This window comes from Opisthocomus hoazin, chromosome 6 (assembly GCF_030867145.1).
Source record: "Opisthocomus hoazin isolate bOpiHoa1 chromosome 6, bOpiHoa1.hap1, whole genome shotgun sequence".
NCBI classification, from domain to species: domain Eukaryota; kingdom Metazoa; phylum Chordata; class Aves; order Opisthocomiformes; family Opisthocomidae; genus Opisthocomus; species Opisthocomus hoazin.
In genome coordinates, this window is record NC_134419.1 from 25242527 (window position 1) to 25257885 (window position 15359).

Genomic DNA, 15359 nt, shown 5'->3' on the forward strand with positions numbered 1-15359 from the left:
TAAAAATGACAACAAAGAAAGCATTGGAAGTTCCAGCTGAACATGAGGAAGAACTTCTTCACTCTGAGGGTGACGGAGCCCTGGCACAGGCTGCCCAGGGAGGTTGTGGAGTCTCCTTCTCTGGAGATATTCAAAACCTGCCTGGACGAGGTCCTGTGCAGCCTGCTGTAGGTGGCCCTGCCTCGGCAGGGGGGTTGGACTAGACGATCCACAGAGGTCCCTTCCAACCCCTACCATGCTGGGATTCAGTTTTTCTCACCACCCAACAAACGATTCACAGCCAGTCGCCAAGCAGTGATGCAGAGCGCCAAACTCATTAATTTTGCAGATTTCATAAAACTCCTGAAAAAGACCAAACTCCCAGACCAGAGAGAATTTGAACTGATGGAAACAAGAAAGCAGATAGCTTCCTGCCCCTTGGCCAACCCCCATTCCTAAACTGAGCAAGACACCTATGGTATGGAATATTTCCATTGCCCAGCTGGGCTGTCTGCATGGCTGTGCTCCTGCCCAGCTCCTGCACACCTGCTCATTAGCTGAATATGAGAAACTGGAAAAAGTCCTTGATTTCTTAGCAACAACTAAAAACATCATTGTTACCAACATTCTTCTCACACTAAATCCAAAACACAGCAGCTACTGGGAGGAAAATTAACTCTATCCCAGCCAAAACCAGGACATATATCTACTTTTATCCAGTTCACTGTCTTTATTTTTTATTTCATTCTTGTCTGTGTTGTATCCCGTCGCTTTTTAAATTTGTTTGTATGTCTTTGTTCATTTAGTTTGCCATTCCCATTCTTTTTATTTCCTTAGTCTTGTTGCTTTTTACATTTTTTTCCTATGTCTGCTTTCATCTAGTTCTTGTCCCTACTTTTCAACTCCTTGTCTGTTGTGCACTCTCTCCATTATCAATTCCCTTTCTATGTCTCCATTTATTTAGTTTGTTGTCCCTATTTTTAGGGGTTTTTTTCTCCTTTAATGCCTTCCTTTTTCATTTTTTTTTCTATATCTACTTTCATCTAATTTTCTGTCCCTATCTTTTAGGCTTTTTCTCCTCTGCCTTATATACACTTGCTTTAAAAATTTTCTTTCTATGTCTCCTTCTATCAAGCTGTCTATCCCTAATTTTTTATTCTGTCTTGTTTGTCAGATACCCTGTTGCTTTTTAAGTTTTCTTTGTCCTACTTCTGTTCTCTTGCTTCATCCCGAGGCTTTAGATGGTTTCCTTGGCACACTTCCGTCTCTGCAGCATAATCTGTACCACTCTCAGTTTCTCAGAACATCTCCTCTTCCTCAGAGCAGTCTTTTTATCCTCTCCTCCACCTCACTTGCCTCCAGTGGGTCAGCATCTCCCTCAGAACATCTGTAATCTGTTCAAATCCCCTCCCGAGTCCTTTGTGCTGTCGAGCCACCATCTGCCTCTCCAGCACCCCTCTATTTCCATCACAGCGCTTCCTGTGAGCGTCCTTGTGTTCCATGGCCATCCTTTAGTTCTCCGACAGGCTTTGTACCTTCCTTATTCAGAGACAACTCTTCCTCAGGGTTTCATCTTCCCTCAGAGCACTGTTACCTTCCCTTCTGCCATGTCGGATGCCTCCGTTCGGTCCCCAGTCCCCCAAGGACATCTGTCCTCTGTTCAGATCCCTTCCCGAGTACCTAATTGTGCCAGAAATCCTTTGTTTGTCTCTACATCCATGTTCCCCCCACCCCCGAAGCCTTCTTGAAGTGCTAGCATTGCTGGCCCTTGTCTCTATGATAACTTGTGGGCATGTGAAAGGGCTGCCAGAAGAAGAGAAGGGCCAGCAACAGCTTTCAGCGCTGGCACCTTCTGTGTGGGAGCAATTGCTGGACATCTGCAATTTTGGAGCTGGGCACTGGCGAGAGTGAGAGAAAGAGAGATGGTGTGTTTGAACATTTCAGTGGCACAGCAAGTGTGAAGCCCCAGTGTTGGTGGCCTTGTGAAAAGGCTGCCAGGGGAAGAGAAGGGCCAGCAACAGCTTTCAGTGCTGGCACCTTCTGTGTGGGAGCTAGTGCTGGACGTTTGCAATTTTGGAGCTGGGCTCTGGCAAGCGTGTCAGAGAGAGAGGGATAGTGTGTTTGACGTTTAGACAGCAAGGCAAGCATGGACCCCCAGTGTTTGTGCGCCTGTGAAAGGGCTGCCAGGGGAAGATGAGGGCCAGCAACAGCTTTCAATGCTGGTACCTTTTCTGTGGGAGCAATTGCTGGATAATCTGCATTTTAAAAATTAGCTCATCAGTTGGGGCTCAGATTTGATGTCCCGGATTAGATCTCAGATAGGGGTAGCTGTTTGGCTTCCGTCCTCCCGGTCCTCAAGCAGCTGTGATTGTTGCAGCTAAGCACAGATGTCGTCTTTCCAGCTTCAGCGAAAGAAAGACCGAGAAGAACATTTAGGGAGAATGGTGTTATCAACAACCTTAACATCCAGGATAGCTGTAGGAGAACAGCAGCAAAGAGGAGATGACCAACCCTGCAGGGAAAAAAAGTCAGCAGTGACTTCTTGCCATCCTTTTGAGACAAGGGCAGTAAATAGTCCAGAACACATTACTCTTGTCAGAGAACGAGCAATTTTAGCTAGCAGAGAGAGAAAGTAAATGAGAGCTGAAGAGTATCTTGATCTGTTTGGATTTTGAGGGCTTTTCTGGGGAACCATAGGATACTATTAGAAAACACTCAATGAAGTGAAAGAGGATTTTATTGTAAATGGACAAGAGTATAAATCCTTATTGATAGCAGGAGTAGACAACATGAGGTTTCTGAGGTAAATATGATGGATTTTAACAGACCAGTTATATTTAGGATATACAGGACTGGTGAAGCTCATCTCTCCAACACCAAAGATTTAAGCAGCAGGAAAGGTTTGATTAATACATCCTAATCTGAATTACGACTCTTACAACTTACCTCCTTATCTGAACCAGAATTTTCATCTAGATATGTTGTTCTGCATTGCTCTTTCCTCTATAAATCACTATAACAGAATGCAGAAATTAAGACAATTTCAGTTACAGAAAAGCAACTGTCTTGAGAAATGCTTGTTTCAGTGGCTGCTTTTGAAGTTGTTTCTAGCAGTTTACATAAGCAAATAAAGCACAAGACTATCCTGTTGAAACCCCAGAAGAAATAAGGTAGAATGGGCTGAGGTAAGCCACACTTTTTTTTTTAAATAAAATCAGAAGTGCAACCTAGTTTAATTTGTAATGAGATATGGCGAGGCTATAGAAGATAAGCCTGCCTTTTATTATGTGCTATCAGATAAACAGTAAATGTTGTGACAGTGTAGAATGAATGATGGTATACAGGCAAGATTTTTTTTTAATTATACATTACAAGATGGAGGGGTGAGACAAACCTGCATAACACTAACACAAGCCTTGGCTATCGAATATATATATTATTTGCATCTTATTTGGAGTTACATGATACTAACATGTTTTTCAAACATCATGGATTTGGAATGAAAGTACTGTGTGCTCTTACCCATTCCAACAGAGCTTCCAGAACAGGTTACTGAAATGACATAAAACAGTAGTATGTTAGGTGTCAGGTTGCAAGCCAGAAAACATTTGTAGTGTGTAGAATGTAGTCCATGCTATACAACAGTGCAACCTCATCAGATAGTGGAAGTTTTATAATGGATTAAATTTATGCCCTGGGAAAGGAATTCCAAGAAAATTACTACCACTTTAAACAATTTGTACATAAAATGTGAGCTTAAGAGTGGCTTGTTTATTTGTTTCTTTATTAAAAAAATTGTACACAACAAAATAGAAAACAAACCAATTAAAAATCCTTATTTATTTGCTTTTGTAATCTAACCACTACTAACCTCTCAACTGAAAATTAACTTTTCTGTATTCACTAGGTTATGGGTGATCCAGTTAAGAGGCACCTGTATAGATAAGTATGCCCTGTTCCAAAATGCTCCTGTGCAGTTCCTGTCACAGATGTTGCAAGACAGCACCCATAAAGTTTACTCTGGAGTGAAAACTAGAATAGAAAAGTCCTATTCCATGCCACCTTTACTTGCATAACTTGGGATTATATTTTAACCATCTAGCATGCATGGACAAAAACATGTCGTTCAAAGAAATTGAAGTTTTACCTGAATATATTTTTTTAGGACAAAACGTAAGCTTCGGCCCGTTATCAGTAACTGGAGATACTACCACTGTGTAGACATCCCCACAAGGTATCTCCGTGCTATCACAGTGGCTTAGACCTGTGCTAGGGGTACAGGTGAAATTGCCTTTTGAGCCATGTAAATCAGTATTGTAGTTGATCGTTTCTTCAGCAGCTCGCCAGTAGACCCTGATACCGTTATTGCCGAGCCTATACAGCTTCACCCCAGAAGGGCAGCAAGCACCTAATAAAATAAGAAACATTAATAAGCAAATTTTGTGAACCCACAATACATTATGAATTCCTAGAGTGCATTTTAAAGCAGATGACATGGTTACCATCACACTAGATACCAGCATTTCAATGAGAAATTATTATTTCACAGAAAGGCAAAATAATTCTTGAACTGAACTAGGGAAGAAAATGTTCTATCCGTCATATCATGGAGCTGGAACTCAGCCACTGTTTTACACATTGGAATACTGTTGCTCTCTCCTGACTATGGAGGCACTAGGGCCACCCCAGAGCACCCAGAATACTTCTGTGGTCTCTCAAATTTAATTATGCAATAGCATAATTAAAACTAAATAATTGGTTCTGGAGCAATGTTATCAAAATTTCTTTATATGGCCACCTGATGGCAGTTACAAGAACAGGGTTTAAATGATATGTGAAAATAATCCAAAGTGCATTCCTTTAAAAGAGAGAACTGCAAGTGTATTAATTATATATCGAATTTCAGCTGCTCTATTTGTATGAGAGGAACACTACACAAAGTAAATTGTATAATGAGTCTTTTTCGTACTAATTGCATTTACAATTTACATACTGGAAGAATATCCTTGATACGTGCAACTGGATGTCAAACCCGTTTCACTGATTGCTTTCAGAGATACTGTATAGTTGGTGCTGCATGTGATGCATCCCAGGAGACAGTAGTTTCGAAGTGTGTGACATTTTGCATGTCCTCTTGGAGACTCCAGTGTTGTTACATATGTCTGTGCACCCATCCCAACAGACCAGCTGATATTTGTTACAGACTGTGTCACTTGAGTTAGTATCAGGTCATTAGGGCAACAAGGAGCTTAAAATGAAGAAAAAATAGAGAATTCAATTCTGTTTTTTACTTGGAAAATGGAAAGTATTTTGGGGACTTGCAACTAAAATAGTACATGATCAAGAACAAAGGAATGAAAATGTGCATAGTTTTCAGGCAAACTTTATTTTGCTCAAAAATACTTGACTATTCTGGCACCCTTCTAATAAACAGAACATCAGTTTAAGATCAATTTGTCTGTAAACATGAGTTATAACCCTGGAATTATGATGACTGTTCACCAAGATACTAAAAATTACTAAAATTTGTCATCAGAATATCAGGGTACATCTGTAGTTTAATTTAACGTAGTCCATCTCTACCCCTTAAGTCATATATCTCGGTCCAGATTTGTCTATGTTAAAAGGCTCTTCCTCTACAACATAAAATGACTGCAGCCAACCTGCTTGTTAAAAATAGATCCTGGTGTACGTTAATCTCTGAACTATGCCTGGGGATTGTCTGGGTAAGTGGTACAGGACAAAACTGCTAGCAAATTAATGGCAGGAATGGTGGGTAGGATGTGCTTTAATCTGGTCTTCACACTGTAACATCGACATCACCTCATTGCCTCTCCTAGTAATATTAAAAGTCAAAATACTGACAAGGAAGTTATGCATTACATTAGTGGATTTTGTTATATATTTTAGTTAGCTGTGCCAGGCGATAATTGGTTGCATTAAGGCTTCTCAGTATGAGGCAGGTACCAAGTGATCCTTCCTTCTCACACACACAAAGACACATGCATGTTTAAGAAGAGAACATCCAGCAATAGATAGTATAATATGCATGCATTTTAATTTAAAAAAAAAGCCCAAAACAGATAAAGAGACATAGAAATATTTTAATATTATGCTGCTAAATATTTTCCATTATATACAATTCCCACATACCTGTCTCCAAAGGGACACTGTAGCTTGGTAAGCTCTGTCCTGCTGGTGATCTTGCTATAGCACTGACAGAGAAAGCAGATCCACAGGGAAGATTAATTAGGGCACAGGAATTTCCAGAGCTTGTGCAGTGCCAAAGTCCAGCCTCTCCTCTGGCAGTGACAATATATGTAGCTTCTTCATTGTTAGATTGCCAGTGCACACTGATTACAGAAAGAGCCTCCTTTGAGATATTTTTAATTTCAGGACTGCAGGGAGCTGAAACATTTCATATTAACAGTATTTCAACAGATTATTTATGCATACTATATACATTACACATGAAAATTAAATTCCAGTTAGAATTGACAAACTACTTTGGAAAAGTATATGATTCTTCATTGTTCACTCCTGGTGATGATTTAGAACTTGTGGTAGAACTGAGGATTTTGTGTACAAAACCATCAATAAATTGTAAATCTGATTTTCAAACACTTGGAGCTATTGGAATATTTCAATCCAAATCTGTTTTCAGGTACCTGCTTACAGTATATTTTTAAAGAATTCCAGTTGGGTTCTTTTTTTAATCTATCAGTTACAATAACTTAGCACTGCAGTAATCCTTCCCATCCGTGAATCACTGCAGTGTCTAACTAATTATTTCTTCTGCTAAAGGAAAATGCAAATGACCGTAATACCTGTTGCCACATACTTCGATGCACACGATGTGTTGCTGCCCCTGGCCTCACTGAAAGAATAAACCGTGATACTATACTGGGTGCCGCACTGCAGAGCCGACAAGGTGCAGGCCGTGGCCGTGTCGTTGCAGAGCACCACGCCGTTCCAGCCCACAGCTCTTGTTCCATACAGTTCAGCGCCTCGGACAGGAGTCCAGGTGACGTGCACAGTGTCGCTCGACACGAACACGGCCCTGAAGTCGCTAGGGCAACAAGGTGCTGCGAACAGACAAGGCAGAGGGGGAAACCTGAATGTGAACCGAACACCAGCATGAAACCGAAGAGCCTTGTTTTGCTTATCTATGTGCTTCATGTCTTAAATCTCCAAAGGTGACTGACATTGTGCAAACAGACTAATTAACCCCAGACTTACTTCTTGAATTAATTCAGTACGCCTCCTTCCAAATCAACAGAGCACATACTGATTTATAGGTAAGACATAAGAATTATGTATATCCTTGATTCAAAATTTCAAAGCATCTACAGGTTAAATAACTCCAGCAACACTCTTCAAAATTTCCCATTGAATTCATTATTTTTTCGTTTTCCAAATATGAAAACTCTCTATGAGGAAGTTTAAGATTTTGGTACACCCTTCCTAAGGCAATATAAAAAATACAGGACTAGAATTCAAATGTTATGCCAGGACTGTATGTTATTCACATGTCCTTGTCTGATGATTGTGAATCATTAAACTATTTTCAAGTTTGTAAGTATGTTGTTGCACTTGACTATGCAAGCCATATTCAACTGTAATATGAAGTGATTCTTTATCTCTGCCAACTTGTGCATGTTTTGCCCAAAAACTGAATAAAAATAGAAGCTTAAGGCATTATCTTCCAATAAGAATGCCCAGTCAGTTCTACCACAAACACAGTTAAAGAATCCAAAATGAATTAGCAAGAATACATTGCTCCTTACCAGTAGTGTAGTTGAATACATCACCTAAAGGACTCTGCCCTGCCTTGTTATATGCAAAGACACTGATGAAATAAGTGAAGCCACAGTCCGACTGGAAATGGCATTGAGTATGTGATGTGTTGCAGTGTACTTCCAAGCCATCATCATTCTTCACAAAAACCACGTAATAATGACCAAAACTGACGCTGGACCATGATACCAACAAGTGGTCCGGTTCATCCTCTTCAATTGATACATTTACTGGTGCACAAGGAACTGAAAAATCATTTAAAAAAAGAAGAAAGAAAGAATTGTAATCAGAGTATTTTTATTGACATTATACTTTTGGGGAATAAAGGACAATCAGGAATATACAGAATTATTCTATTCAACTTGAACAGTTATTCTGTCTTGTTCAAGAAAAAGCAACTTATCTGCCTTTACAGAGGATGCTACTTACATTTAGATGAAAATTGACCATGGTTTTTACAGAACAAAATAGATGCTACCTTCATGTTTTACAGAAAAGAGACCTGCTTAAGGAGCCCCCGTGAACAAAAACAGTGGCACCAGGCAGTACTTCAAAAGGAACTGGTACCATCTGTGCTCACAAATAGTAGTTTGGGATGACAATTGGAATACCATTTGAATAGCAGTTGGCATGCAAAAGCCTTTATGTGAAAACCCTTTATATATTGGCCACTCACTCTCTAAATAGAGCTGTCCTTTGCTCAGGTTTTCTTTTTGGTGGCATCCCAAAATGTCACATTAAACTGCAGACTCCATGGCTTTTGCTTAAATAACATTTACTTTCTTTCTAGTTCAAAAAGTTTATCTTGCTGCTATTAGAATGAATATACATGATTGACCGAAAGCAATGTTGGCTGAGAAGATTACAGCCCACAGCTTAAAAGTTGTCGCTGGCTTAAGGCTCTCTCATACCATTAGATCCACCTCTGAGTTGCTCACATGGGTGATCTCTAACTCATATCAGTGAGAAGTCAAAATGAGGCAGGTTATGTCAAATAATTAAGTAAATAATGTTGTGGCTTTATGGTAGCACATAATAACAAAAAAGGTTTAGGTTTTACTTACATGGGCAGTTCATCTAACAGGTCAGGAAGCAATAACCTCTGACACAGCAGTGGTGCTACGTAGCTGAAACAAGCAACCTTTTGTCCTGACAAAGCTTCTACCTCAGAACGGTCTGTTATGGTATCTTCATTTAGTCCAGTGGTGCTACTTTAGCTGAATGTGATTTTGCTGGCCTCCTTTCTAACCAACAACTAGATTTAGCCTAGAACAGTTTTCAGCCTAGGGCCAGTCCTTAATGCTACCTCATCACAGATTTCTCCCAATCTATTTGTGACAGACCCGACAGTAGGCCAGATCTGTTATTCCTTACATCAGTTTTACACTCAGAAAATTACTTTAGAACAGGTACTTCTGGTAAGAGTAAAATGCAGGCTTATTGGTTCAGCCAACAATATATACACCATCGCAAGTTTTTCTCGCAGAAATATATAGAAAGTTTAGGCTATTACCCCCAAAATAGAAAGGTATATGGCACAGTCCATGCATAAAGTTCAGAAGCAGAAATAACTATTTGAGAACCACTTGTGAATTGTAATGGACTAATTTACATTTGAAATTAAAGCAATACATGTTAGAATGCCATAAGCTGTATTGGGATCAACGACACATACCAGTTTTTAAGCTTATTGCATCAGTAGGTTTACTGAATCCAGCATCATTGTATGCTGTGACAGAAACATAATATTCGGAGCCGCACTGGAGTGATGGCATCATGCAGGAGGCAGAAGACGTGTTACACTTCAGTTTCAAGAGTCCACTGGAGGCTGTCACGCTGTAAGTTAGAGCTCCTTCTGTTGGCATCCAAGAAACAATAGCTCTTAAAGCAGCACTGTTAAAAGCTACTTGAACATCCACTGGCGCATTAGGACCTACGGTATATCAGTTTGGAACATATAAATACAACTTAGCATATGGCCTATAGACATGATCTTTGTCATAACTTGCAAACTAAATACAGTTTTTGTGGTGCAGATCTTACCCTCCTTCATATTAAAGTGACAAGTTTTTAAAAAAATAGTTCTAGTTGCACACCATCACAAGGTTTTCTGTTGAAACACCTTGCCTTATTTGAATATTTGCTTCTCACAGCTAGAAAATCCTCAAATCAGTCTAAGCTTGTGTAATCCTTACCCACGCCTGTCCTAGGTACAACTTTAGTGATAGTTAATGGTATCTTTGCATCCGTAATATTCATTAAACACAGCCATGTCATCTGAACTTTCACGAACTTTGAGATGGGGTAAAAATTATATGCTCTGAAAATCTACACAATGTTTCTTTCAAGAACATAACACAATCACACATACACATAAATACCTCATGGTAAATCGTTTTTGTTTTTTAATGCTGACTTAATTTCAGTAAAGAAAATTTCTTACTTGTTCTTTGGTTATACGTGAAATCATCTCCAGGTATCCCATTGACATTCCAGGCATACGCCTTGATAGTATAGAGAGTTCCTGGATCCAGATTTGTAAATATCAAGGAGGTATTGGTGGTGTTCTCCTTGAGCATTCTGCCCAAACCATCTGATCTCACGAGCGACACAGAGAATCCAGCTGCCATATACACAGCTTTCCAGCTCACTGCAATGGAGTCACAACTTGGAGAACTAACAGACAGAACTGGAGCAGCCAGAACTGTTGAGAAAGAACACCAGTTAAGCTTTTGGTTTCTCAGTAATACTGCTTGAAAGGGCCAAATTTGAAATGAATACACAGAAACAACAATCACTAAACTCTGAGACACAAATTAAGTAACAACAAAAACAGAAAAATAAATTAATGCAAGACTGATAGAATAAACATGGAAACCAATTTCTTGCATCCATTATGATACTATAGGTTTTGTAAAATGGATGTAACTCACGCACAAAGTATGAAAGGTTGAGTGTGTAGAAGAATGAAAATCATCATGAAGATACTGCATTTCTTGTCCTCTAAATTGTCTTATTAATTTATACTTTTAGTTGTTTCCTAAGTTCTTCCATTCCTTCAAGTTATGTCTTTTGTTAAAACAATATTTTATTTTGTTAAAATAACATACATATATTCATATAAATTTTAGTAAAACTCCCTGTTAAACATTTAACTTACAGTACTGTCATTACTTCAGACTCTTGTCCTGGTCATTAAGTCAGATGGCCAAATTCTAGCCCTCAAAAACTGAACGGAGAATGTGATCAATACAATTTAAAAACCAAGATTATAGTAATTCAGTACTGGTACATGCCTGGGCAATACTGTTTGTTTTCTGTCCAGATTTAAAAAAAAAAAAAAAAAAAAAAGGATGCTTGCATGAATGCTTTATATTATAATTACATTACAGAACTTATGAAATAAGAATAAAAAATTGAAAGTCCACCTGTTTTTGCTTTTCTGAAACGTGAAGGCTGGCTTTTTCCTCCTGAATTTATAGATCTGACAGTGATTCTGTACAAGGTAGCAGGTTTCAGTCCTGTCACTGTGCCTGGAGAATTTGTAACTACAGTTTCAATGAAGGAATCTCCACCTTGTGCAGACAGCAGATAACTAGTAGCACCAGGTACCGCTCTCCATTCGGCTGTGATACTGTTGCTAAGCTTTGAATAAGCTTGATCAATAACAGGTATGTCTGGAGCTAAAACGGAAATAATGATAGACATGCTGAGGTTGGTGAACTCAGCCCCGTGAAACACTATGGGCTCTGAACATTTCACAAAACCGAAGTGTAGGAGAAATGGCCCACACTTTCCATGAATGTTTAACATTTAAGTTCAACGAAGTTTAAACGAACACTAACAAAATACACAGTCTTGAGATACTCTAGACCAACTTTCATTTTTGAACACAAATATTTTAGTACCCTTGAAATCACTAACGAAAATTACCATTATTTAACCTGGGTTGCACCGATAGGTCTCCTTTTTGTCTTGCTCAATAGGCAATTAACTATATTGGATGCTTATAGAAAGCAATGTACAAAGCAATATATATAATGTTTACAGAAAGCAGCCTGAAATAGGATGCTGTATCACAGGCATTTCTATATCAGAGCAACATACAATAATTTAGTTTGGAAGGGACCACAAGAAGTCATCTTATACAACCCCCTGCTCAGAGCAGATATACTTAGATATACAATAACATGGCACATCAAATTTTGCAATTAAATGCTTTTCTGTTATGCTATGCTGCAAGCTATTCAGAAGGAACTCTTGTATACTGCTCTTGTGTACTGCAGTCACAAAAGCAACTACAGAGGGTGTATTTCTTAACCACAAGTAATTTATGTTCAGTAATCAAGATTTTCAGACTAGAATCAGCATATGTAAAGCAAGTACATATACTGCAAGGCTGCAAAAAAACTCACTAGAAGAGAAGAAAAGATAAAATGAAGGCGTATCCCACCTAAACTTAAGAAAAGAAATGAAAAAGTATTCCGGACAAAAGCATGCACCTTGAAGCAAACTTCTTTATAGCAAGGCAGGTAATTTGGGATTTCAGAGACCCTGGCAAATATTGTACACGGTTATACCACTCCTGTGCATTATGTCTGCTCTCTCAGTCCCAAGCATTTTGTTATTCAGCTGTAGTCAGACACCCTCTTTTGCCTCATTTCTAAATATGATAAGATATATTCTCTATGACCATGCTTATGGAACATTTCTAGAAGTGTCTTTCATGACCTTTGATCAAGCTATTGCACTATGATTCTTTTTCCTTTTAAAATACTGTCTTTAGTAACAATTCATAAAAATTTCTGTGCAGGAAATCCTTATGCAAGTCCAAGGGAAATGCTTGCCTAACAGTCAAGTAGAGTACATAAGCACATGATTTATATAAAAAATAAATTACAGAACATTAATCATTAATATCTGTTCTCCCACACTAAGCTAGCGATAGAGGGGTTTTTATACTTATCAGGATACACACTGCTACTTTTTTTATTTTCAATTTTTATTGAAATAATTACTTTTATAGGAAACAAATTCTACTGGAAAAATAACAGCTATTTCTAAAAATTATCAGTTAAATTATTTTAAAAACTGAATTTCAACAGAATATTTTTTCAGTTACATTTCAGTGATGAAATAAAAAAGCACTTCTGTTTATGTAGATTATTCTTCAATATCCATCAATGACATTAACGCTGCAAGTCCTTTTGTGAATGAAACAAAAACACCGTTTATCAGCATCAGTACTAAAAAATGTATATAGCTTTACAACCATTGTAATGAAAGTGTAGTTGATTTGGAAAGCTGCAGTCTGAGCAAGCTGTGTGTGGCAGGTCAGGGAAACATACATATGGAAAAAAAGCAGAGGGGAAAAGGAGCTAATCGCGCTAATATTGAATGCGAGAGAGCTCAGGAGAACCAGCAAAAGGTTTCAATGGGAATGGCAGCTATTCCCTACCAGTACAATGAAACATCAAGGATAAAATCCCAGTACTACAGAGGTCAATGGAAATTATACTTCAAAACGTTTCTCTTACTAATCTGTTGACTGTATAATCCATGTTTCTGCAAGAATAATTCCATTCTTGTCAATAGCTTCTGCTTGTATAGCATAAATAGTATTGGGAATTAATGAAGTTAGAGTTCCTTTAAGTGCAGCATCACTAAAATGAGACAGTAGTGAATGGCCTACAGTATTCACAGCTGTAGCTGTGACTCTGTAAGAAGAGGCTCCTGATAACTTGGGCCATCTGAGATAAACGCTACTTGATGTCACATCGTATACAGAAATAGAAAAACCTAAAAAAAACCCACAAAAAACCCACATCATTCCTGAATTTAGTCTAACAAGAAGATAAGTACCTTATCAAGCATCTGCGTGACCTAATTTTCAGATGATAGACATTCCACTGAATTTGGAGTGCTATTGCCCTTGCTCACTTTTGTAATCCACTAATTACTGTAATAACTGCTGCTTGCTCTCATAATATCATTTTGGATGATAGCTATTTTTCTTAAAACTCCCATATGCTGTAGTCTAACTATTTTTAAAAATACTGGGTGTAAACCACATGTGAACATACAACCAGTGGCAACAGTATTACACACATGAATAGGATCAAATGCTTGTTTTGCAAATCATGAAAAGAACATGCTAAAGTAAGTGTCCAGACACTGCAACAACATGTCTGCAACGATTAAGCATTTAAGACTCTTGACAGTGCAGTATAGGCAGTCACGAATACTTTACCAGAGAATGAATGAATTCTGAGAGTATTTCTTGTAATCTTGCATTTCTCGTATTTTAAACTAGTCATTATTCACATTTAAGGCAATAGGAGCTACAGGCACAAAACATGAGAGTGAAGAATGTATAAAATGTTGCAAAATATCGGAAATATTTGTGCTTGGGAGATCCTGCTCCTTCTGGTGTGTTTAGGGTTTGTTTTTTTTTGGGGGGGGATGTGGTTTTGTTTGTTTGTTGGTTTTTTATTAAAAGATACAACAATGAATTGGGTCCAAATATGGGACAGTTTGAATCTTGTTTGTAGCACAGTTATGTAGGTAATGAACAGCACAATTTGTCCAGCTGAGTGTTCCCCCTGGTTCATGCTATTGTCAAGGCATAAGTGGTCTGTCAGGATCTTTGTGTGAGTGTCCAACAGAATCTGGACTCCTAAAAATGAGGTTTAAAATTTATAAAGATATCACTACAGATTTTTTTAAAAGCTGAATCAAACTTCCAAACAATTTTTGTTTATAAAGCTGCTAGAATTTACATAATGTTTTATTAGAAATCACTTCTGTGTTTTCTCCTCAGACCTATTCAAAAATAATCAGGCAAAACTAAAATACCATTTTGAAGGTTTACCTGTGTTAGCTGAAAAGATCTGAAAAGGAAGATATAAAAAAAATTAGAAATACAAAGTGAATTATTTGGAAAACTAAAAAACCAGTAATGTTCTTAACGGTGGCAACAACAACAACAACTTAACATACCACATTTTTTAAACACATTTTACTGATACAATGTATTTGCTCAGATTCTTTAAGCATAGAAAGCTTATGCAACCAATGAGATTTGATAAAAGTACGCAGAGTGTATTACTTCATCTGCCTCTAGGTATTTGCCTGTTGATTCAGTTTTCAGTTGTTGACAGACTTTGAAAGACCTTGGGTCCCAATATATAATTTTATTTTTCAATCACTTGTAAACACTGCAAAAGTGACAAAAAGTAACAAAATACACACGTAAAAGCGGGTGTCAGGTAGTCTCTACCCGTAGTTCACTTTTACAAAGAGTACAGTATCACTCTTGCAAACAGTTTAAAGGCAAACGAGACGCACTCACCATTTCTAGGCAGTTGAAAAGCAGTCCAGCAAATATTAATGATTCACTTTTCGCACTGCACATCTTGTCAGAACTTTGTTCCAGCCTTCACACGGGGATGAGCTCAGGCCGCTCCCTGCTTCGACCAGCAACACTCTGCAGCAGTGCTGTCGCCGTGGGTCTGCTGCCTGGGGCAGGAGGAGGTCGCGTTAGGCCAGGCCCTGCCCGTGCTGGGCCACAGCCCTCCAGCGGT

The 15359-nt window shown here is 38.4% G+C and overlaps 1 protein-coding gene across 9 annotated transcripts in view; it reads right to left on the reverse strand.

Moving 5' to 3' along the window:
• Positions 1-15359, reverse strand: part of FNDC7 (fibronectin type III domain containing 7) — a 16176-nt gene continuing 817 nt past the window's right edge. Inside the window, exons 2-13 of one of the 9 annotated variants that reach the window (XM_075422271.1) lie at positions 15128-15294; positions 14648-14666; positions 11205-11459; positions 10220-10480; positions 9452-9709; positions 7767-8021; positions 6807-7064; positions 6133-6387; positions 4973-5227; positions 4127-4387; positions 3502-3531; positions 2502-2992 (exon numbers count right to left, since the gene is read on the reverse strand). In XM_075422271.1, coding sequence (XP_075278386.1) covers positions 2952-2992; positions 3502-3531; positions 4127-4387; positions 4973-5227; positions 6133-6387; positions 6807-7064; positions 7767-8021; positions 9452-9709; positions 10220-10480; positions 11205-11459; positions 14648-14666; positions 15128-15190 — 2211 coding nt within the window. In that variant the 5' untranslated portion in view covers positions 15191-15294 and the 3' untranslated portion in view covers positions 2502-2951. The other 8 variants (XM_075422269.1, XM_075422270.1, XM_075422274.1 and 5 more) reach the window with 8 other exon arrangements.